We start from the raw sequence: 25,468 nt of genomic DNA, 5'->3' as shown, positions 1-25,468 counted from the left end.
TCTTTAAAACCTATTATGTAGCCTTTGAAAATGACCTTTAAATGGTGTGGAGCTTGCGAGGGGAGGTAGTTCCTTTGGGAACTGTGATTAAATCCCACTGCCTCCTTTATTCTTTATTTAAGCAGGGGACTTGCTGAGTGCATCAAACCAGAATTGATTGAGGTCATTCCTTGCCAGTGTGTCCTCCCTGAGCAGTCCTTTGTGGTTCAGAATGCAGCCACTGAGAGAGCACCTGTAAGAGGGGGTCTTTCCCTGGCAGGATCATGCTGAGGCATTTGCAGCTGCTCTGATGGTATCTGGTAGCCGAGTACTCAATCTTGTGCCCAACTGGAGCAGTCCAGGGACTACTGCATGTCCCCAGAGAGGGATACTCCATGGGGGGCAGGGGGAGGGGGCGCAGAAAGTCAGGCTCCTCAACAGATGCAAGGTCTCCGGGACATGAACTCAGACTCAGTTCTTGAACCTTGGTTTCCCAGTAGGCAGAATGATTTAGGTTAGATCAGACATGGTTATGGGGAGCACTGGAGGCCAGGGAGATTCTCCCAGGTCTCGGTGATCTTACCTCATTCCCAAAATCCTGGAGTAATTCTGCTTTGATTGCACTACATAAATACATTCCAGATAAATTTTCCTTTGAAATATTTTTGAATTTCAAAGAAAGAAAGAAAGAAAGAAAGAAAGAAAGAAAGAAAGAAAGAAAGGAAGGAAGGAAGGAAGGAAGAAAGGGGGCAGGTGATTCTCAGGACCTGCCTGCTCTGAAGGTCTCTGAGTTCAAAGCCATGGCGGGGTGGGAGAATCTTCTTACTGGTGGCTAATGAGGATCTGATGTGCCGGGTAGTTTGGGGGTAATACTGCCTTGGAGCTGGACTGAGTGTGTCATAGGTGACACAGACATACCAGTCATACACAAAATCCCACCCAGCTGAAGCTCATCATTCTAGCAAAGTAGCCCAGAACTTTCTAAGAAAAATAAGGAAGTAGTAGTTTTCAAATCTCAGACATGCTATAAGGGAGGTGTTGTGGTGGTGGTGGTGGTGGTGGTGCTGTTTGGTTGGTTGTTTGAGGAAGGAAGTATTTGCTTGCAACAGGGTCTTACTATGTTGTCCTGGCTGTCCTAGAACTTTCTATGTAGTCCAAACTCACAGGCATCTACCTTGTTTTGTCTCCTCAGTGCTAGGACTAAAGGTGCCTTCTTCCACACTCAGCTTTCATGAAGGGGGGTTTGAAAGATTTGGAGGCCCAGCCAAATCCCAAGATAAATAAATGGAAACCTGGAGAAGCAACCACTGACTCCTTTATTCTTTATTTAAGCAGAGGACTTGCTGAGTGTCTCAAAGCAGAATTGACTGAGGTCATTCCTTGCCAGTGTGTCCTCCCCAAGCAGTCCTCCCTTTGTGGTTCAGAATGCAGCCACTAAGAGAACACCTGTAACAAGAGGGTCTTCCCTTGTGGGGAAGTCAAACAAAAGTCACTTGTATAAATCTTCACATGAGTATAATGTACAGCCAAATGCAAAATTATGATGATTGATTTTTAAAAAATCTAAATAGGATCACCATGGAATACAGCATTTCTGCTTCTGGATACATATCCCAAAGAACTGGAATCAGGACTTCACAGACACACTTATGCTCCCGTGTTCATGCCAGCAATCCTCCCACAGGCCAGAGGTCAGGAGTGATCCAAGCATCCAGGGGAAGTGTGGTCTGCTGCATATAACTGAATATTATCCATCCTTAAAAATGATGGCCATTCTAGTACAAGCCACAGTATATATGTGAACCCTGAAGACATTATGCTAAATAAACTTTCAGAAAACAATGCTGTGAGATTCCATGTAGATAAGGTGTCTAGATCAACCAATCCATGGGAACAGAAAGTAAATAATTGAAGGACAGGGTGTGGGCAAGAGAGGATGGGGAAGTCATTGTTTATGGATATGGAGGCTCCATTTGTAAAATGAAGAGGCCCAGAAATGGGTTGCACATCAATGTGAAAACACTCACCATTTCTGGATTACACTTGTAAAGAGGGTTAAAGGACAAATTTAAAAACACTTTTATTATCGTCATTGGGATTGGGTCATACATGTCATGAAAACACATGTGGAGGCCAGAGGATAATTTTTGAGAGTCATTTCTCTCTTCCTACTATGTAGAAGGTACTCAGGTCATCAGGCTTGGTGGTAACTGCCTTTACCCCCTTTGGACCATCTCACTGGGCCAAGATGGCCAGTTTTATTTAATGAATAACATAAAAGGAATACATAATATCATTTGGTGATTTGCTCAACGTGTTACTTGTGGACCAGCAATCCTGGCCCCTCCATGGAGCCTATTGCAAACACAGACTCAAGGGTTTGCCCCAGGCCTATGGCGTTTTCAACAAGGCTCCAGGTAGTCCTTGCACTTTGAAAGAAGCCTTGTCTATGCTGGACTATTAGAAGATGCTGCCATTTGACTCTCCAGCACCTGTTCTTTTCTTCCACCCTCCCCTGTCAAAAACTGACATTGGCTGAACTTCAGGGAGGCTGAGTCACCACCCTGAGATGATCTCCTCCAGGCCAGTGACAGGGGGTGGGTGGCCATGTTGTCTGAGGCCTTGAAACTAAGGGAAGGTAATGTCCCTTTAGGAACACCCAAGGAGAAATGGAGTCACCTTCCTTTGGGGAGAAGGGATCAGAGAAAATTCTGTCAGCATCTTGGAACCCAGAAGACAGATAATCTGGTCCTGATGAGACTATTGAGACACCAATTGACAAAATCCCAGATCTCTGGCATGAGAAGCTTTTCTGGTTATGTGAGATTGGAAGTGAGTCTACTGTCTAAGAGGGTTTGAATCCATATTTTCTATTATTTATAGCCCAGGATCTCTAACCTCACCACTATTGACATTTAAGACTGCATACTTCCTTTTTAAAAGTAAATGTGTTTTTTTTAAATATGTACAAAGCAGTGTTTCATTATGACATTTTCACACATGCATATAACATATTTTGATCACATTCTCTCTGACACCTCCTCCCCCTCCTGCTGTTCCTTTCTTTTTCTCAAATAGTCCCTCCTCTGATTTTTTTTTTAAATCTGATTCTGCATATGGGAAAAAGCATGCAGTATTTGTCTGCATCTGGCTTATTTTGTTTAACAGGATGATTCCCAGTTTGTATCTATTTTCCCACAGCAAATGACATGACTGAATGAAACTCCATTGTGTATACATACCACATTTTCTTTATGTATTTATCTGTTGATGGGCATCCAAGCTGGTCCTATATTGTGGCTGTTGTGGATAGGGCTAGGGTAAGCAGAAGTATATGGATGTCTCTGTGGCATGCTGACTTAGATTCCTTCAGGTATATGTCTAGGAGGGATAGGCATATCTGGGTCATGTGGTAATTCTGTTTTTACTTTTTGAGGAACTTCCAAACAACCACTTTCATGGTGATTGGGTTGATTACATCCCATCATCTGTGTGTAGTGGTTTAGGACCAAGCAATTATCATTATTAGTAATAATAGAACAATCTCACAATATTTATTGTCCCCTGGTAATAACATAAAAGTCATTAAAGCAATACGGACAAATGTCTTAGAACTATTCTCCCAGTCCAAGAGAACTTCAGAAAAACAAACGAATTACCTTTCCTACAGTGTCTCAAGTCCTTAACAGCTTCTAGTAGATACTTTGTAGTAGAACAATATGCACTTTTAGCATGGTCCCACCCAGTTTTCTTTCCTTTGTACTCTTTTACATCATGTAATATGAGAATCTCGTACTTGTCTGAACCAGTAATGACCCTCTATCTACGTCTTCATTCAGTTACAAAATGTGTATGGCAGCCTGTAGAACACCTGAACCTGGGACCTCTCTCTCTCTCTCTCTCTCTCTCTCTCTCTCTCTCTCTCTCTCTCTCTCTCCTTTTCTCTCTTCCTCTCCTCAAGGTCAGGTCCCATACTTATAAAGGGAAAGTGCCTATATGAGTATTGACTGGAGATACCTTAAAGACTCTGAATTAAACCCCTAGCCCCTAGCCACTGGAGTCTCCTCTTTCCAAACAGCCCCTGCTTTCTCTCGGTACCCCTCAAAGCTATCCTGCCATTATCCTACAGTCTACCCAAGCCTTCCTCTTACCTACCATCGCTTCTTCGTCTATGTGTCCTGAGCAAGTTTTCTACTATCTGTGGACTTGCCCATTAGATGCCAGTAGCCTGGCCTCCCATTTTGACAACCAATAATTACTCCCATGGAGCCAATTCACCCCTGAGTGAGAGCCACTGAAGTCATCCTAACGAACACTAAGACCTTTCACAGTGATCCCTGCTGGGGGCCTTCAGAAGAGAGACATGCATGCCATCTCCCTTGGAGGTGTTTGGAGGTATTTCAAGGAGCTGAGTGGTTTCAGCTGTGGGAAAAACAAACAGCAAATTGTTCGGGGCTTTGATGGGGCTGGCACATTGATAACATTGTTGTAGTTTCCATTTGTTCTGAAGTCTAGAAGGTGAGGTTTATCTTAACAGATGGCTAAGGTGGATAGTAGGTGGAATTTTCCCTCAGCAACATTAGCATGGCCCCATGGGACTTCCAGGCTATTCCTCATTCAGAAATCCTGAGCCTGGCATGTGCCCCAGCAGACCACTAATTCCAACCATCACCTTATAGACCCATGGGTGCTAAGGAGTTCATCTGCTAATGCTGGCCCTAAGCAGTCTTGTGTATTAGGAAACAACACGTAGATAAAAAGAGTGGTTAGAGCCATCCCTATCATGGTTAGCGTTATCATGCACCTACAGAGCTGAGTAGCCGTGTCAGAGGACCCTCCACAGCCTCTCCTGTCTTCTCTCCTTCCTAGGGTCTGCTGACACACAGAGCTCTCTAAAAATCAGAGCCTTCGGATCCATCTTTTCTCAAAGATTAGTTTTAACTCAAGGTGTTTCAAAACGAAGACAAGAAGGAATACAAGAGGAGATCTGCTTCGCAGAAAGGTCAGGAGGGTGGAGACGGGAATGGAGAGGCTCGATGCATCTGATGACACATTTATGTTGTCAAGTATCTACCATGTGTCAGTCATGGTACCCTAAGCACCAAGGATGGGCTGCGGTAGGGAAGAGAAGGCCATGGGGAGGCAATGGCAGCCCTTGAGTCCTCATGATCTACTGAGGATTTATGTGATAGATATTGTCATGCTCTATTCTGATGCTGGGTAATTATCCCTAGAAACATGCTAAACACCCTAGTTTTTGACCCAGCACCCCCACCCAGGCAGCACCTGAGCTTTGCAATCTTGGAGGAAGCACATATCAGGCCAGAACTTCTGTTGTAGGGCCTTGTATATGGCAATATGGACTAGAGACGACATTTGTTAAGGCTTTGTTGAGAAAAATGATCCTGTTTTCCTTTTGGAGAGGGAGTGGCAGGCCCTGGTGCAACCGAGAAGAATTTAAGCTAAGAACAAGGGAAGGCTGAGTCAATAGAGCTATGTTGATCCAAACGTATCTGACAACGTTTGGACTTTTTGATATCATGTGTTAGTTAAATCTTGTGTCAGCCATTTTAAACTGCATTTCTTTATCCCTCAAATCACAAACTGAAACTGAAAACATCAAGAAAAGGATGCTGCAATGAGCAAGCCTTAAATGTGGGGTCAGCTGAGAAAAGATGTTCAAACCAGTGCAGCAAGGAAGGTGGTGATCTTTGCTTAGCAAAAAACTGGTTATGTTGGGATATAGACCTTTTGCTGATAGAACCAATGCTATAAGACAATGCATATTCCCCAAATTCCTTAGTTTTGAGGATTAAACCCAGGCTGTTTCAAATGCTAGGCAAGATGCTCTGCCATTTGTGTTAATTTGACTGGATTAAAAGGTATCTAGAAGGGGCTGGAGAGATGGCTCAGGGGTTAAGAGCACGGACTGTTCTACCAGAGAACCTGAGTTCAATTACCAGCACCCACATGGCAGTTCACACCTGCCTGTAACTCCAGTTTCAGGGGCCCTGACACCCATGGCAAAAACACCAATGTACATAAAATAAAATATATGAAAAAATAAAGGTAAAGCATTAAAAAAAAAAGGTGTCTAGAACTAGTGTCTGTGGGGGTATTTCCAGAGGAGACTGGCATGTAAAACAATGACTGGGGGCTGTCAGGCTGGTAGCCAGTGCCTTTACCCAGAGTCACCTTACCAGCCCAACAATCATTTCTTTTTGTGTGTTGTGTGAAAGAGATGGAAAGGAGCTTGGAATTCTTAACATTTAACTCGCCTTCAGTTGTCATGGGGTTGGACTGATCTACTCATCCACAGCCATCAGCACACTTCTCCTCCATCCTGGTAGGAATGGAAACACCTCTGTCACAGGACAGCACACCTGGCATTTAAAAGTCCCCAGGAGATGCTGATGACAGACTCCAGTCTGTCATCTGTTACCCTCCATACTTTGGATGGAGGGACCTCCCCGATGTCCAGTGTAGTTTGAGCAATCAGACATCTCCTAACCCTTTATCTTCCCCATATCTGCTGCAGGAGATGGACCACATGTCTCCTAGGTTGAGAGCCTTCCTCTCTGAACCCATTGGGGAGAAGGATGTGGCCTGGGTGGATGGAGTCAGCCGTGAGCTTGCCATCAATTTGGTCACCAAAGGTTTCAACAAGGTGCGCTGTTTTTTTCTTTTCTAACTCCTCTTTCTAACCTGTCTTCCTCTAGCCAGATGGCAGCCCCTGCCACATGCCCCAGTGAGTGGCCATCAGAGGAAAAAGGTGCCACATGACAGGGACTTCACTGCCACTGACCTCCCTTGCTTAGGAGCCCCCAAATGCTTGTAGATGATGACAAATAGAATTGTTTCTGTGCAGAGCAACAAATGCTGACAAGGTTCACTTGGGACTCAAACTCTCAGGACTTGATAGAGACAGGCCTGCTGCTGAAGTCTGGAACAGAACTGTCAGGACTGATGAATTGGGTGTACTCTCCGCCTCCAGGAAAGGGCCATGGTTTCTTGTCTCTGTCAGGGCACCAGCATGACAATGGCAGGTTGAGAGCCAGCAGCCTGGGAGGTCCACCTGGGTGAGGAGATAAGAGTCATTCTAAGATCCATTCCTAGCCTAAGGATGGCCTCAGGGGTAGTGAGTGGAATTGGAATGGCTTAGTTTACTTTCCATTGCTATAACAAAATACTCAACTCTGGGGACTTAATAGAGAAAGGATTTCTACTTAGCTCATAGTTTTGGAGGTTAAAAGTTCACTATTGAGTGACATTATGTGTTTGGCCGCTGGTGAGGACCCTCCCAGCCACATCACAGCATGGTAGGATGGTATCATGGGTAGGAGCTGGTGTGAAGAGATCACAGGGTGAAATAGAGAGCCAGAGGGTGGAAAGGGACCATTCTGCTCTTTTGTTTATTCATTTGTTTTGGGGCATTGGATTTAATTTAGGGGCTTACATTTGCTAAGCCACAAGATATGTCCCCAAGGTCCCATTCATGCCCTTTTATACAAATTGCTCTCTTAAGAACCAATCAGGGTCCCATGAGAACTATATTGTTCCCTTCCAAGGGCAATGCCATTAGTGATCAAGTTATCAAATCAACATTTGGAGGTCAGGAACTGTTGCATGTATATATATTGTTCTGTGCCCAAATCCTAACATCTGGGCCCACGATTTCTGACTGACATGCTACACTGTACCTGTTATTACATGTTATAAATCTCACCCCCTAACTCAGCCAAGTGATAGCAGTTCGTGGTACTGTCAGAGTGGAGCTACATGGTTGAGGGGACTTGATGCTTTCTTCCTTGATAAAGGGACCATTCCCAAGCAGCTAAGTGAAGCAGGCAAATCTGACTATGGGAGAATTTTTTAATTAAATATATTTTTATTTAAGGAAATTATTATTATTTTCATTTTTTGAATTGGTTATTTTTCTCCTGGTTGTGACCAAATACCTAACACAAAGCAACTTAAGGAAGGAAAGTTTGTTTTGGCTCATAGTTCAAAGTCACATAGTCATTATAGTGGGGAAGGCATGGTCCATGACACAGCTAGGAAGCAGGGGAAGGAGAATGCCTACACACTCATCTGGCTTCCTCCTTTGCCCTCTTTTACTCCGTCTATAGGATGGTGCAACCCACATTCAGGTGGGCCATCCTGCATTCCATTAATTCTCTCTTAAAACAACTTCACAGACAAGCTTAGAGGTGTGTCTCCTAGGGGATTTCTAAATCCAGAAATGTTGAGAATGAAGATAAAGCAACACATTCCTCTACTGTGTATAGTACACACAGTATGAAGTGTTGAACACAGTGCATTTTACATAGATAGATATGCCCATATACCTACCACCTAGGTCCTGGGACTGGACACCTCCCAGCTCCCAGATGGCCTCTGAGACCTGCTCTCAGCCAAAGTGAACTCCATCCCCAAAGGTCCCCATGGTTCTGCTATCTACTGTGTTTCCATAATTGTGTTGTTCCTTTATGCTCACAATTTTAAAAATACTCTTATAGAGGTGTAATTGTGTACAGTGACTTTGTCCAATATGTGACTTTATCACATAGTTCTATGACTTTTGTCTGGAGATAGGACCTTACTGTGGGATTCAGGCTGGCCTTAGCATCGCTGTGTAGCTTAGGCTAGCTTCAAATTTGTTATTCTTCTACCTCATTTTCCTGTATGTTATAGACATATGCCACTACACACAGCAGTTCTGTGAGCTTCTACAAATGCATGCTGGGTGGCCATTACACAAAACAAAGAGTGGCCCAACTCTCCAGCCATTCCCTGTGCCCTGAAATTCAGCATCCTCTTTGCAGGCCAACTTCTGCTTTGTTTTGTGGCCCTGTCGTTTTGCCTTCTCCAGCTCAACTCTGTTCTAAGTAAGGATTATAGGTAGAGAGACAGATGTGGTAGAGATGACAGAATGAATGAATAAACGGACATTTTTCAGGTTTCTGACTCTGACCTGCACATTCAGGACAATAAGGAGTACCTATGGACATCTTGGTCCACAGACAAGAGCTCTCTCTCTCTTTATGCTCATGACCAACTAGCCAGCACAGTGTCCAGCATTCCAATCAAGGCCTGTAGCATTCCCAGAGCTACTGACTCCTGACACTGGGGACTGGTAATTGTTGTCCTTTGTTTTGAGTTTCTCTACCTTTGGAGATCAGAGCAAATGGAGGCATGGCAGGTATGACTGGGTGCTCTTGCTGTCCATCACCTGAGAGAACCTGGGTTCCTTCTCCAACAGGATACAACACAATACAAAGTAATAAAATCAGGTAAAAGAAAAATGCAGAGCAAAGTCTTCGGGGAGTTGCCTCTCTGAGGTCCCCAGGGGGAATGAGAATGGCCATAGGCTGTACTGTCATAAACAACACAAGAAGACTCACACACCCAGCAGGAAGGGGCTTAGGTTAGGATTTGGTAGTTAAAAAAAAAAGATTTGGTAGTTATATTCCACATCAGCTCCTGGGACCCATCAGACAGACCCTGACTGGGCCCATAAGAGTTACCCAGGAAGATGTCCGGGTGTGTCTCCTACAAGATGAACAAATGCATCAGGATGCTGATGGCTCTGTGGGCACAGCCAGAATGACAGCATCTAGGATAAGAAGACTACATAAGTCAGGGATCTCAGGGCTAGTTAATGAAAATGCAGCCCGTGAGGTACTTATTTTCTGCCCACAGGGAACCTACAAGGAGGGGTCTTTCAGGGCCTCATCCTGTCCTGTTCTGTCTTTACCAGCCTCCATTGAGGTGCAACCATCATTTTCTTCTCTCCCCAGGCTGAGTTCTCATCTTTGCCCTGAGTAAACATTGCCTGGGGGGGGGGCATACTTGTTTGCAAAACATTCTCAGCATTTTCCCAGGGGCACTGGCTCTCTTAGCTCCTTCAGTGCCCTTGCTAAATACCTTGTGGAAGGCAGCTTCATGGGCTGCCCTCACACCTGCTTACCCGGGGCTCTTTACTAGGCCACCAGCTCTCTCCAGAGTCACCAGAAAGCTGAATACACAGGGAACAAGAAGTCATTAATTAGTCAGCAAGGAGGCCCCCACCCATCTATCACCTCTCTAGAGGTGTGGCCTGAATTGAGCAGATATTTTCCCTAACTCTCACCAGTCCTTCTAGCACCTTCTCTCCTGCCTGTGCTGAGCTTCCATCTCTCCAGCAAATGGCTGGCATTTTAGAAGGGGAATGAGTGTCCCCTCCTCTACTCCCAGAGCCTTGACTAAAGCAGACAGACTACTGGTCTACCCCTCATGGTTAAACCATGATTCTTAATACTATGATTCACAGGGTGCAGGAGTGTGTGCCTGCAGTCTCAATGACCCGGGAGATTGAGACAAGACAGTTATTTCAGCCAATAAATTCAAAACCAGCCTGGGCAACATAGTGAAGCCTGACTTCAAAAAGAAAACATGGGCTAGGGAGATGGCTGAAGGAGTAAATTATTTGCCATGCCTGAGTATGATCCCCTGAGCTCACATAAAGCCTGGTGTGATAGTGAATGTCTCTAATACATGCATACAGTAAGCTGGGAGGCAGAAACGGGAGACTCCTGTATTACACAGTGGCAAACAAGACTGTTGCAAACTGGAAGGCAATGGTTGACACCTGAGGTTGTCCTTTGACCTCTACACCTGTGTGCTATGGCACATAGGTGCCCACACACACACACACACACACACACACACACACACACACACACACACACGCGCGCGCGCGCGCGTGCCTTCTACACTTGTTTGCTCGCTCACTCTCTCTTTCTCCTTTCTCTCTCTCTCTCCCTCCTTTCTCTCACATATGGTGTGTGTGTGTGTGTGTGTGTGTGTGTGTGTGTGTGTGTGTGTATAGTGTGTGTATGTTTGGGGTTTTTTAAAGAAGAAAACATCAACTATTGACTCACATCTTCAGGGGCTCAGAGGCCAAAAAATGTGACTGGTCTTTCTGGTTGCTCAACACCTGCTGTTCACTGGGGCAATCAACTCTGGCCTGAGGACCTAAATGCAAAATGGTCACCACTGGCCCTGTGTCTGCTAAGCCCTTGTCTGCATGGAGATGGGCTAAAAATATCAAACATGCTCTTTGATGCTGAAACCTTCCCCCAAAAAGGAATGTGAAACATCTCTTAACATTTTTTATTGATTGCATACTGAAATAATAATTTGAAAATATGGAAGAAAATAAAGTACATTATTGGAATGCATTTCATCTTTTTTCTTCAGCTTTATTCCTTCTGTGGCCTCTAGAACATTAAAATTACTTACGTGGCTGACTTATTATTTCTCCTGGACAGCACTGGTCAAAAATTAACAGTGGCAGGAGAGCTGCTGGGTAGAAAGGGATAATATGAGTGGAAAAATCTATCATGTACGTGGTGTTAGACATGCCATGGACAGGCTGGAGCTCTGTCTCCCTACTCACTGCTACCCACACATAGACTGTGAGCATGAACATCTATGGACACACCCTCTTCCAACTTAAGGTCCTTGAAATGGCCAGTCTCACCCCAAAATCACTCTATTGTAACTTGGAGAGGTCAGAAGGCTGAGCTCAGGACCTGGAAGCCCCAGGACTACCAGTTGCCTCCTTCCTTATGTTCCCAGGTTCTCAATGCTGAACTGCTGAGAAACCTGGTTTCTCCTGTTCTCTGCTGGCACTGGACCCTACCATATGACATATGAACCTTGCAAGAAACCAGCCACTTGAATTTGGAGGTTACTCTGCATAGTGTGGTGAGATAAAACACAAGGGATCCAGTGAAAGCTGAATTTTTAAAATAAATGAATAAGGTAGCAATATGAGCATATCTCAGGGGCATAGAGAAGAGAAAGGAGGGCCAGAACCTGCTGTAGACTGAGCACTCACACCGAAGACTTGGTGCTTTAAGCCTGGAGTGACTGAAAAACACTGGGTTTGCAAGGCCACCCCTGGACATGTCTACTGAAGACTGAAGCATGCATGTTTGTTGAAAGGAAACCAGAAAAATCATATAATCACAGCAGTGTCTTACAACAATGGGAGGTACACTCTGTCCTGGGGCCTGGGAAGTGCTGATCGAGGGCAGGGGAATGTGCTAGAAGTTTGATAATAAGAGACGCCACGAAAGCTCATCTCAGTCTGACAAGGCCAGGTGCCATGATGAAGGTACAACATTTTAATGAGTGCAGATTAAGGCCAGCTACCTAGTTTTCAGGGCCCAATGCAGAATGACAAGATGAGACCTTTTGTTTAAATGTATTAAGGCTTATCACTTCCCAGCCTTTGGGCTGAGATCATGTGTAAATAAGATATCATAGCATTAAAAGAAGTCTATGGATGGTCTGCATGCAGGGTCCCAGGCAACTACATGGATCAGCCTCTGTGCAGATTCAAATAGCTGCCGTTTAACAGGGACACTAGTCATAAGAGACCAGTTCACGCAGCTTGGGGGAAGACCCTGGCAGAGTTTCCCTGTACAGACTTGGAGTTGAGAGCAAGTCTGCCCTTTAGCCACCATCTGTTACTGCAGGAAGAAATGTTCGTCCCAGGCTGTGGCATGGCCACTGGCCAAGGTGGTAGAAGGTAGACACTTGCCTGGGGTGTCTGTAATTCTATACTACCCCACTTGTCTCAGGGTTTCTAGTTAGAGGTTCATTTTCTGGAGGTAGTGGGGACAGCAAAAAGGCATTGAACAGGGCCATGACAAGTGCCACGGACTGGACTTCCCCCTTCCCTGGGGAGCAATGTGAAGCCCTCGAGAATAGAACGAAAAGGCAGTCGGTCTCTGTGCTCTCTGGAAGATGCCAGCATGGGACTCCAGGGAAAGCCCAGAAGGATGGAGGCTCAGATTGCAGCTTGGCTCAGAGACCCTTCTCCCGCCTGCCACGTTCCTGGAAAGCTTGCCTGGGTCCCGCCTGCCACGCATTCCTGGGCTTCCTGGCTGCTGAGCCCTGCAGCCTGCAGAGGCTCTGATTACCACACCAGCTGAGGCTGTAACCAGCCTCAGAAGCAGAGGGTGCCTTGTCTCCAGACTAGACTATGTCTCCAGATGGCTGGAATATGGAAGAGCACGGTGGGCAGAGGAGGAGGGAGCCTCAACCTCTCAGGTATCCCTTGTTTGGGACACTATCTAAAGAATAGGGTGGTCAGGGCATCCATGAGAATCAAATGGGTTAGTTTAATAGGGTGGCCTGCCAACGGGCACAAAACTTTCATTTGCTATTTGTCATTCTTCCTCCTGGTGCTGAGGACCACATCAAGGACCTTGTGCCTTGGAGAGAACTCTACTGCAAAGCTAAGCAGCTGAGTCTAATAGCGGGTTGTTACAAATCTCACTGATGTTTCTTCTTTAAGGGTACCCTGTTGTTCTCACCTAGAGACTTCCACAACCACAGCACAGCCCTCAGTGAAAACTTAGTGAAGGCCAGTGCTTCAAAATACTGATTTAAAAACCATCTCAGCAAAACCCACCAGTGGAAATGGGAGGGTGCTGATTAAAAAATGAGATTGTGCTAAGACACTGGGTTTTCTCTGTTTTTAAATAAAGTTGTTCCTTAAAATTACTGCAAGTGCATAGCTCCTTTCTCTTTTCAACAATGACAATATCTAAAATTAATCCCTAAGGCGGTAGTAGAGTACTTGCCTACTGTGTGCAAAGCCCTGGATTTATCCCAGCTCTGCGACAAAGAAAGAAGATAAAACTACAAACTCTAATGCTCGAGTACCTTTTGTGACTAGGATTCAGCTTTAGATGAAATTTGCTTTGTTTTATGTAATGGAAAGTCAACACACAGCCAACAGCAGGTTTTCCTGAGAAGGGCCCAGAGCTTGAAGGTGTGGATGGAAGTTGGGTCCCCTTCCTTCCACGCTAGAGAGAGAGTCCTCAAGCCAGGCCCCAGAGATGGATATATACTGTGACCTGAAATCTGGCCTCTGCCGTGGAGTGGCTATCTCCATGCATGGTTCTACTGTCTTGGTCCTTGCTAATAACAGTCTGGTGAAGATGTAAGAGCTGTGGGGGGCAAGAAGGCAGAAAATTCATGACTGCAAAATTACTAGAGAACCAGGAATCAGGGTGCCTTCTACGTGTTTTACATTTTTCTTTTTTGTTTTGGTGTGTGTGTGTGTTATGTGTGTTACATGCATATGGGTGGACATGCTGGAGTAGAATGTCAACTACCCTGCTCTACCGTTGTCTCTCTCACTTTCTTGAAACAGGGTCTTCACTGAATCTGGGTCATGAAGCCCCAGCAATCTCTGAGCCCACAATGCTAGGGTTAGAGGTACATGCTTGACCACAGCCAGCTTCTTATGGGGGTTCTCGGGACTTGAACTCAAGTCCTCTTGTTACACAGAAAATATTCTTACTCACTGAGCCCTTTCCCCAGTCTCTAATTTTTTAAATTAAGTTTTAGAGTTGGCATACAAAGTACTGGCTTCTGTGGTGGCATTTTCATACATCTGTGTCATTATACTTTGTTCATGTGTTTTTTTTATTCACAGATATTCTCAGGAAATTATATTATCAGGAGTTTCCAGAGAAACAGGACCAGGAGAATATATATAATTATTAGAGGAGATTTGTTCATTATTTAATTTTGCAGAATTAGAGCTCCACCTTGGCTGTTCACAGACTGGAGAGACAGGGAAATTGGTAGCTTGTTGCTCAGTCTGTGAAGCAGAAAAGCTCATTCAGAGAGAGATAGAGAGAGAGAGAATCCAGTGATACAGCTCCAGTTTGAGGCTTGAAAAAGAGGGTCAAGGTTAAGGATGATTTATACTGTCTGTGCTGTTCCCTTGGGGATGACTGTCCTCAGTATTTGTGTCTTCCCTTGCCATCCCATTTGACACACGTGGGCAGGGCAAGGCAGGGCAGGGGAGGGTAGGGCAGGGCAGTGCTGTGTCTCGGGTTCTCCTAGCCACTGAGTTACTAAGATCACACAGGTAGTTAGCAAAACCAAATGGATGATACCATGGCCTTCACTGGCCAGCCACACCTGCAGTAGTTCTCAAGCAAGAAAGATTTCTTGGCAATATCTGGGAATCCTTATGATTGCTTCTGTCTTGGGAACTAGGGAAGGTGCTACTGGCATCCAGGGGATAGCATAGATGCTACTAAACGTCCTGCAATGCACAGGGCAGTCCTCATAACGCAGAATCATCCAGTATGCTAGTGGTGCTGAGGTTGAGGTGCTCTATATTCCAGCCATTGAGAAAGCAGTGGGCTAGGGAGTCACACTCTAGCTTGGCTCTGTATGTATTTTGAAGAAGGAATTCTTGGACTGAAGATACAGATCTGTGGTAGATTACTTGCCTAGCACATGCAAGCTACTAGATTTAGTCCACAGTGTGTGCATATATACCCACCACCACAACCACCACCACCAAAGAAAAGATTAAATGACAAGCCTAAAAGGAGTTCAGAGGTTTGCCAGCCACCTACCCACTAGGTCCTCAAAACACTGACATTGGCCCATCCTCATCTGGGAGCCTCATCTGGGAGCCAATTAGAAATGGGCATCCTTGGACCCCACCCTGGATTTAGACGCTGAGTCAGAAACTTCGCTTCTACAAAAGCCCAGAGAACTTTTTCAAGTTTGAGGACAAGGCCTAGTCGTCACTGCAGGATGACAGTCCCTAGAGCAGGCCTGAGAGACACATGTGATTAACTTGACCTCACCTTTCTCCAGGGCTTGTCAGGAGTTGACCTGAGGACTGGCCCCTCCCACCCCAACCTTTGGTTCAACTGAGTACTGAAGGTGGGAGGAGGACAGGCACACCTGAGTGAGATTCTGATAACCTCGTCTTCCTCCCACCTGTTCCTCTTCCCAGGCCTACATCCTGCTGGGACAGTTCCTTCTGATGCACAAGAATGAAGCAGAGTTCCAGAGGTGGATCATCTGCTGTTGCGGTGCCACAGAGCACGAAGCCCGCCAGAGCTCCACTTGCCTGAAGGAGTGGTGTGCCTGCTTCCTGTAAACACCTGGCCCGGATAAATGATACAATCACCACCTACACCCAGGCTCCAAGTTATTGCTTATGTTTCTAATTGTATTCTCATTTGTGTATGAGTTTATTGTGCGTGCGTGTGTGTGTGTGTGTGTGTGTGTGTGTGTGTGTGTGTGTGTGTGCGCGCGCGCGCGCGCGCGCGCACGCACGCCAGCCAATATATGTGTATGATGTGTACAAGTGTACCCTTTGGGGGAAGTGTTGGTTGGTACCAGAAGTTGGGGCAGCTGTCTTCATCTATTGTTTTCCACCTTATATTTTTAGACAAGTTTCTCTCACTGAGCTTAGAGCTCACTAATTTGGCAAGACTAGCTGGCTATCAAGTATCAGGACTCCTCCTGTCTTTAGAGGAGTACCACCATACCAGGTTTTATCTGCTGTGGGTGCTAGGGATTCAAACTTGGGGCCTCTTGTCTGTGTGGTGTCATGGTTAGGGTTTCTATTGCTGTGAAAAAACACTTATGACCACTGGAACTTTTATAAAGGAAAACGCTTAATTGGGACTGGCTTACAGCTTCAGAGGTTGAGTCCATTATCATCATGGCTCACCACGGCTCACTGTACTGAGAGTTCTACATCTAGATCAGCAGGCAGCAGGAAGTGAATGTCACACTGGGCATGGCTTGAGCATATGAGACCTCAAAGCCTGCCTCCATTGACACATTTTCTCCAATAAAGCCACAGCTCCTAATAGTGATACTCCCCATAAACTATGGGGGCCATTTGTATTCAAACCAATTGTAAACAGTTTTATGGCCTGGCAGGTCCCGCAGCCCTTGGGCCCTAAAGAAACACATGGGCACTATATGAATTATAAGCTGTGACTGATGGCTTGAGCTTCTTACTAGCTAGCTCTGCCTTAATTTTTTACCCATTTCTATTAATGCATATATTTCTGGGTGGTCTTGGCTTACTGGGGAATGACAGACCTGCAGCTCCTTTGCCTGCTACATGGTGACCATTCAGCATCTCTGCAGAGAAGAGAGTAATTTCCTGTTTGTCCCTGCTTGTATACTGATTCTGCCCAGCTATGTCACTACCTGTCTGGCCAATCAGCCAATGAGTGTTTTATTCAGTAACCAATATGAGAAATACATATGCAGAACATTCCCCATCAACCACATGTGACTGATTTTTAATTTTTGAGACAAGAATCTCCCTCTGTAATTCAGGCTGGCTTGGAACTCACTATGCAGCCTCAGCTGGCCTCAAATTTCTAAGTTGTGATTATAGGCATGAGCCACCATGTCTATCTTTTCCTTAGTATGCATGAGTATCTTAAGGGTCTCTGAATATAATTAAACAAGAAAACCCAAATTCACCTTGAAACATACCCAGAAACCTCCATCTCTCACTTTAGATGATATAATGCCAAACTGATCTCTCCAAAACTAATGTGACACCATGCATAGTTTTTAAAATGAGCATTAAAGTTCTAGTCAGTGTCTTAGTTACCTATTGCTATATATAGCAAATTACCCCAATACACAAAAGCTTAAAACAAACAAACAAAATTCTACTACAGATGGAGTAACCTGGAATTCAGAATCTTGAGTGGGGTGGGGAGGATGACAACCGTGCTGTAAGTCTAGAAACCTTTTAGTTCCCAGAGCCCTCATAAAGGTAGAAGGAGGCAAACAATTCCCAAAGGTTGACCTGGCATGTTCACTGTGGTACACATGCTTTACACACAGCAATATAACAATACCAATTTTAAAACTCTGAAATGCTTCAAACTTGGAAGCATTCTAGAACGTTTCAGATTTAGGGGTTTTGAATTAGGAATATGCAAATAGTCTTAAATCCAAACACTAAAATTGGAAAGACCTCTGCTTTAAGTATTTTGGATTAGGACTTCTTCACCTATGTACAAGGTCCTAAGGGATAGGACTCTGAAGGTAACTCAGCTGGCTGGTTTTGTCTCTTCCTCTAGGACAAAGGTGGAGGATCCATTTCTAAGGAGGCTCCTTCGCATGGCTCTGGGACTTCCTCGGGGCTGCTCATGGTAGAGCATGTGAAGAGAGAGAGCGAACACAGAGACAGAGAATACCACACTGCTTCCTGTGACCTAATCTCTGACTCAGGCCACATCTCTTCTGCTTGATTTCATAGTCTGGTTTTTAGAAGGAAGTTATTAAATTTCCCTGGAACAATCCCTCTTCCTTGAAACAGCAAATAATGCAGACATGTTTTTAAGGCTATTGATGTTGGGATTTTTAGGTACAGCTCCACACAGTGAAACTTGTCTTTTAGTACAGTACTGCCTCACTCACCATAGCCATCCCATCCCCCACTCCCAGCTCCTGGCAACTACAAGATGACTTTCTGTCAATTTTTTTGCTTTTCTAGAAATTCATATGAATAGAATAACACGGTATGTAGCCTTTTGAGGTTGACTTTTTAAATTTAGCATAATTCAGCTGATGCTAATATACTATGCAAGCTTTTTAAACTCCAAAAGGTTTTACTTGGTGTTGTTGATGCCTTTCCTTGAAGGCATTCACCCTCCCACTAAAGTTCAACAGTTTCTCTTAGGACGTATGATGTCTCTCTGGCTACAGGACCAGGAGTAGCCTACAGAGGAAGGAGAAGGAACCATGCAGTCAATAACTGGGGCGGGACGGGGGCATGGATGGGTGAAGTCGGTGGAAAAACAGTATCCTTGCCATCTGGACAAGGGCAGTCCTAAAACAGGCACCCCAGTAGGTTTAAAGCCCACTTATCCAAAGTGATCATTTTCTCCTTAATGTCCTGTATCTATACCCTTCTCCTACTGAAAGACCCCCGAAGAGGTACTTTCGTAGAGGGAGACCCGCACCCAGGAATCAGTGAGACCACGAACTTGGATGCAAAACCGCAAGAGGCTTTATTGGAGATACGGGTACCCGGGCGACTTAGCTTCTGTGTGGCTAAGCGCCCTGAGCCAAGGGAGAGGGGTCCTTATATAGGGAAAAAGGCGCAAGCTAGAAGCAGGGATTCTATTGGATAATTCTAATGAGGCATCATACAGAGCTATTCCCATTGGTCAATGTAAATGAGGCGCTATGCAGGGTTATTCAAATGAGGCGAAGTACAGAGTTATTCAAATGAGGTGAAACACAGAGTCTTTCAAATGAGGCGAAATACAGAATCATTTCTATTGGATGGTTCAAATGAGACACAGAGCCATTCCAGATCAGCATATTCTCAAGGTCTGGTGTCTGGTACAACAGACTCAATTCCCCCCCTCCGCGTCCTGATGGACGACCTTGGGGGCGGAGACCTTGGGACGGAGTGTTTCTCATCGGGCGGGGGCTAGGCCGGCTCACTTGGTGTTCGCTCTCGTGCCGGCCCACCTGGTGCTCGTTGCTCGGCCCCAGCCCCGAGGCGAGGTGCCAGGCGGGGCGGGCCGGGGGCGCGAGCCCTGCCGGGGTGAAGGCTTGGGAGGCCCCGGCAGCTTCGGGGCAGGGGGCTCAGGGGCATTCCGAGCGGGTCTTTCACTACTTTATACTCCTGCCAGAGAGTGACTCCTGGGACCCCTCCCATCTCAGTGTTCTTTCCTCTGTTGTTGTGATACAGTATCTTGGCAAATGCAACTTAGAGAGAAAGGGTTTGTTTGGCTCACAGGTCCAGGCTACAGTCTGTCTGGAAGGTTTGCCGCAGCAACTTGAGCTGGTTCCATTGCATCCACAGTCAAGGAGAGCAATGGATGCATGCAGCTTCCTTTCTCTACTTAAATAGTCTAGGATCCCAGTCAGGGAAGGGAGCCACGAGCAGTGGACAGGTCTTCGAATCTCAATGAACACAAGAAAATCCCCTACAGGTGTTCCCAGCAGCCCCTCTTGCTGTGATTCCAGCTTCTGTCAAATTGACAAAACTAGCCATCATACTGCCTTCCTCCCTGTGCCACCCGAAATACTCAAATCTAATGCCTAAGTTGGCTTCTAGAAGCCACCCTACGACAAGAGTGTTGGCATCTAGTTTTATTTTAACAAGAAAAGTAGAACTAAAAAACTACTGAATTTTGCTGAATTTCTTTCATCATTAGACATAGTGATACATTTCTAAATCAAGGATTTACAGGCATGAGGATGGAGTTCAATGGTGAAGTACTTTGTCTAGCATGCATAAGACCTTGGTTTGAGGCCCAGCAAGAAAATTCTAATAAAAAAAAAAAAAAGGAAGGAAGGAAGGAAGGAAGAAAGAAAGAGAAAGAAAGAAAGAAAGAAAGAAAGAAAGAAAGAAGAAAAGAAAATTTATTTTCTTGGTTAAAAATTCAAAGTGTAGGGCCAGAGAGATGACTCAGCAGTTAAGAGCACTGACTTCTCTTCCAGAGGACCATGTTCGATTCCTAGGACCCACAACCATCAACAATCCCAGTTCCAGGGGATCCAGTGTGCTCTCGGCCACTTTAGGCACCAGGTGTGTATGTGGTGCACATATTTACATGCAAACAAAACACTCATACACATAAACATAAAGGTTAAAAATTTCAAAGTGTAACATGAAAAAGAAACCCTATCATTGGGTTCAAATGACAGTTTTTAATGATAGATGATGCGAATTCCCACTATAAACATAAAAAACTATATTTAATTTCTTCCTCAATTCACATTTTATTGATACTTCTAATTTCTTTAAGTTTTATAATGTTTACATTCTTCCCATAAGTATAATCTCTGATGTATATTTCAGCACTTAAACAATTTTTGTTAGTGCCAGAATTTTCAAGGTCATGGCTTTGCTATCCCAGATTTTTCGATGTTCCTCTGAGTTGTCCCCTATCAGTAACATAGGCAGGGCTGTACTGCTTTAACCCCCTCAAAAGTGACTTGGCCAACTAAGGTTGCCTTCTCTCTCATGTTACATGTCTGTTACATGACATCAGGAGAGCTGCCCCTGTCATCACTCTGTGACTTAGATGGATGGAGAGAGCCCGTCTCTACACACACGTCTATGATAATCACAACAGGAAGGAGCCAGGGTAAAGTCTCTCCCCGAAAGTTGTACGTCCTACATGTACTCTTCTCTTATAGTTGAAAGCAAGCCAGATGCCCCCCCACCTCTAAAGGGGGTAGGTCTTTTCTGAATCCATAAGAAATGGGAAAGCTTAAAGACCACACTCATCAAGACCATTATCATCAATTAAGCTCTTTACATTTTTCCCAGAATGCCTCACTGAGGTACTTTCTGACATTATAACATGTTGGGATATCTCAACAAGAACCTGCCCACTCCAACTCCTCTTCCTTTTTTTTTTTTTCCTCATGGAGAAATCAGGAGTTAAACAGCTCTGCCTTCTGAGAGCTTAGGTCCTGACCACCCAGTCTGCCCATGCTCCCTCTTCACAACCCATCCTTGGAGTAATTCTCCAATGACAGTCATGTATTTGGAAGTAACTCATTTTGGAACCCAGGAGCTGATTGGCTTCAAAGGAAAAGAAAGGATAGTTTTGTCTCAATCTATTTCAGCTTCCCCCAACACTTTTGAAATTCATCCCTTGGACCAACAATGTCTAGAATCATCCAGGGGTGGTAGGGGAGATGAGAAACCTACAAGTTATGAGATCATCAAAACTAGAGGGCCTCAACAGAAGGATTCCATACAGTGAAGGCAAGAGCAGCTCTTCCCTATGTAACATGATTTGTAAGATATCAGAGTGAACACTGTTCCTCAAACCTTACTCAAGGCAAGAAGTTTCCTTCATCACTCATTATCTTGTACTGATTTTCTTATCTTTGTAGACGAAATTAATGGACTTCATTCTTCAGTAAAATTGTCCAGTCTTCATCTCCATTAGAAGCCTGCCTGTCAGGTAATCTTGTAATCCCTCCCTCTAGAAGCAGAAAGTGATTCCTGTCTTGTTGACTTAGTCACTTGACTATGTAACTTGCCTTGGCCAATGATATGCAGCTGCCATGACAACACATCCATCCTGAGGATTCTCTCACATTGCTATCTACTCTTTTGTGCCCCTACAAACACCCAAAGGACTGCTACTACCTTAAATATGCACGGCTTCTTTGTCCTGGGCTCCAGAATGAATCTCAGGTGGGTTTGAGCTTACCCTAACTTACCTAAGCAAGGACCATAGTCCAGCCAGGCTTCATCAGCTGCCCATGTAGCCCTGTGTGGACCAGTAAACCCTCCACTGACTCACAGATGTAGTTACAAGAATCAAGGCTTGCAATTTACAGTGGCTGGTGTTTGGGGCAGTTCTCTCACTCTGCAGCAACACTCAACTGATACCTTCCTTCTAGTCCAGAGTGACTGACTCTACCCTGCCAAAGTCCAAGCACACCTTTACCTGAAGAGCCCAGGGCAGGTGAAAGAATATTGTTTTCAGAGTTAGTAGGATATGGCTGTGAGTTCTGCCTCTGCTGACCACCACCTCATCTAGGAAAGCTGCTCAACTCCACTGAGCCTCAGGTTTCTTCTCCATAAATCAAGGGCAAGACAGTAATGTTAATATTGCTGTCTCACACATCGGACCAATGCAAATAGCATATGTAAATAACATGGTGCAGTAAGAATGAAATAAAAAGCACTACTGTCTCTGTTCTCCTTGGAGCTCTGGTTTCCTGTGGGCTTGCTCTTCTTGTGGCCCTCAGGAAAGAATGAACAGCTGTGTGCTAGTAGAGAGCCCAGGAGCAGTTTATTTGATCCAGGCCACGTCTCCTTCAGCTTCTGAGCCCTGGACAGCACATGACCCTTAGGTCCTGCACTCTTTAATGTGTGGGAAGAAATGACAGCAGTTGAGCATCAAATATATTCAGATTTTAACTGTGACTTTGTGGAGTCACATTAGCTCCCTGTCCCCAAAGGTGTTTCAAAGGACACATCAGAAGTGGTCCTTACCCAGCCAATGGAGTGGTTAGTCCATGGTTTGGGAAGGGTGTTGTCTGAGAGCTTTGACCAACATCTGAAGCTGTGGTAAGAAATCTTCAAGATGGAGAGCTCTAACCCTCCTCTGGACCTGGAAGGTGGGTTTGGCCAGGACTTAGTGATTTTGATCATAATTTATCAAGTATCTAAGGTTCAAAGCATGGCTAAGTGCTAACTAAGGTCAGGGTTTCTGACTTCCTGGAGCTGTATAGCAACAAGGGGATAAGCAACAAGGGCTTCATTTGAGCCCTCACCCCAGAAGTAATCCTAAGGCAAGAGTCCTATGGGAGGCATAAATATGGGGCTACCCCAGAAATGAAGATTAGAGCAAGAACATAACCAGAAGAGAAAGAGGCCAATAAAGTGATCTTGCCACTACTTATCAGAGTAGGCAGGGAAAGCTTCCCTGAGGGGCAATTCCGGCAGCCAGCAGGTAACATGACCCCACCCTAGGATGTCTATCTACACACAATCACCAGTCACTGGTGGTGGCTGACCCCAGAACCTTAGCTGCTCACTGGGGAAATGTACCTCACTGGAAAGGCAAAGAAACCCAGTGGCTAGCCACTGCCAAGGAGTGGGGACATGGTGGCACCTGAAGCTTCTGACTCAGGTGTGTTATGAACACAATGGGGCTTAATGTTGAAACAGAATCCATCCCTTGCCACAAATTACATTATCTTTGTGAGACCTCCCTTTGGCCTAGCTCGGTGGGTGCAAAATGCTATGAATGTGTCTATTCATGTGCTAGGAAGAGGGAGACTCCTGAGACCTGGTCAAAGCTCTTTTCACAGTGGCCCTGACGGCCAAAATATTATGATGTACTGTGTCTTGTCACTCAAAGAAATTGATATTTGAGCTTGGCATTAAAAGGGGGTTCCCAATTGAATAAGCTGAGGATGTGGAAGGAAAAGGAAAGGGAGAGGAAAATGGTAGGGTCAGAGTGTGCCATGACAGGGGCAAAAACACAATCCAGCCAATTCACTCCAGGTCTTCCTAATGCCAAAGCTATGCCTGCTGCCAGCAAAACCCTCTTTGTGTAGGGACTTATTTGGTGACCTAGAGATGCTTTCAGGGACACTAGGGTGGCACTCATGGGAACAGACAGAAATTTGAATGGATGAAGATGTCTATGGTGTGCTAACAAGGCTGAAAGTACCATTTAACTGGGGGAAACACTATAACAGAAGGAAGAACCTGTGCAAAGCCCCTGGGGTAAGAGTGTAGCTGATGAGCCCAAGGGAAGGGTTGAGCAAGGCAGGGAGGAAAACTAGAAATAGACTGTAAAGGACCTGGTTGTTCATTGATGGGACTTGGCTTTCACTCAGGTTGGGACAGAAATCTACTAAGTGTCACATGATTTGATGTGTCTTAGAAGAACCACTCTGTGGTGTTGGCAGTCTGTAGGACAAGGTGAGAAAGATCAGTTAGCAGGAGATGTTAGTGACCCTGGGAAAGGTTATAGGTTGGGGAGCAGGATGGAGAAGCAGACCAATGAAATAGATGATTTTGGATCCATGCTTAGGGTTGAGCTCCTAGGTGGACTAAAGGGCAAGAGGGCCAGGGTCTACTGAGAAGGCAGAGCAGCCAGAAGAGTAGATGGACTCCAAGGGTGAGCTCTAAGAGCCCAGGGAAGCAGCTGTGTGGGCAACACTCTACGAATCCAAGAAAACTCTGGTGACGTGAGAGAAGTGTGTGTGACTCTGGGACCACATCCTTGAGAAGGCAGCTAGTGTGATTCCAGGCACCAGCAGGAGACACTGGCCTGGAAACTGGAGGACAGCCATAGCAGACCAGGGGAGAGAAGACAGCGCAGGTTGTTGTTCTGGGACTGGAGGACTTCTCATGTGATCATTCCTGCTTTCTCAGTCCTATGGAAATGAGACAGAGAAGTGAAGGCAGTGCCAGCTGACTGTGGAGGACAACGGGTGGACAGGCGCTAGAGAAATTCATTAGCGCAAATAATAAAGAAGATAGACAGACAGACAGACAGATGATAGATGGATGACAGACAGATGATAGATGACAGATGATGGATGGATGGATGGATGGATGGATGGATGGATGGACAGACGAACAGATGGGTGGACAGACAGATTATAGATGGGTCTAGTGTACTCTGGCTAGCTTATGGCAGATACATGCACAGAAAATGGGGAAAGAGACAACTGTCAATTGTTATTTCAGGGGATTAAAAGGTACATTTCCTTTCTGTACTATATCAAACTCTACAACATCTGGGTACTTTTGCAGCATTACTGTGTAACTCAGAAAAAAGAAAACAAGGCATACCCAGCTTGGGGACACAAAGCCTTTGAGTTCCTGGACTGTGATGAACAGGGCCCTTAGACCAGCTGCCCTGAGGAGCCTTGAGTGACTGCTGCCACCCATCATTTCTGACTTTCTGAGTGGAAATGAGGTTCCTCTTGCCTTCTCTGGGCTGCAGAGCTCTTTTTCACTCCCCAGCCTCTAGTTCTTCTCCTTTCCCAAGGCCAATGCCATTTTGGAGAACAGAAGAGGGTGGTGGCCTCTTCAGAGTCATTTCCTTCTCTCCCATTTCCATCACTCTTTGTGGCTCCACATCTGTTTCCCTGTCTGCCAGGTTTGTCTTATTTTAAG

At 45.3% G+C, this 25,468-nt stretch overlaps 1 protein-coding gene across 2 annotated transcripts; it reads left to right on the top strand.

The window, feature by feature from the left end:
• Positions 1-289: 289 nt before the first annotated feature.
• On the top strand, positions 290-15,993 carry Banf2 (BANF family member 2). Of its 2 annotated transcripts, XM_027420973.2 has the most exons (3): positions 290-307; positions 6,518-6,646; positions 15,809-15,993. In XM_027420973.2, exons 1-3 carry the CDS (start codon positions 290-292, stop codon positions 15,953-15,955), a joined length of 294 nt encoding a protein of 97 aa, XP_027276774.1. In that variant the 3' UTR covers positions 15,956-15,993. The 2 variants fall into 2 exon arrangements, 1 of the variants encoding a protein (XP_027276774.1); XR_003486423.2 differs by lacking the exons at positions 290-307; positions 6,518-6,646 and adding an exon at positions 12,777-13,083 and having other exon boundaries at positions 15,809-15,939.
• The last annotated feature ends 9,475 nt before the right edge of the window (positions 15,994-25,468 follow it).

This window comes from Cricetulus griseus, chromosome 6 (genome assembly GCF_003668045.3).
Source record: "Cricetulus griseus strain 17A/GY chromosome 6, alternate assembly CriGri-PICRH-1.0, whole genome shotgun sequence".
Classification (NCBI taxonomy): Eukaryota; Metazoa; Chordata; class Mammalia; order Rodentia; family Cricetidae; genus Cricetulus; species Cricetulus griseus.
The sequence above is the reverse complement of the archived record's forward strand: the minus strand, read 5'-3'. Positions and strand labels throughout refer to the sequence as shown.

What these genes read in the sequence shown, in the direction of transcription:
- Banf2 (XM_027420973.2), top strand. An exon ending in TCACCAAAGGTTTCAACAAG is followed by an intron (nt 6,647 to 15,808) that starts GTGCGCTGTTTT and finishes TCCTCTTCCCAG; the next exon opens with GCCTACATCCTGCTGGGACA.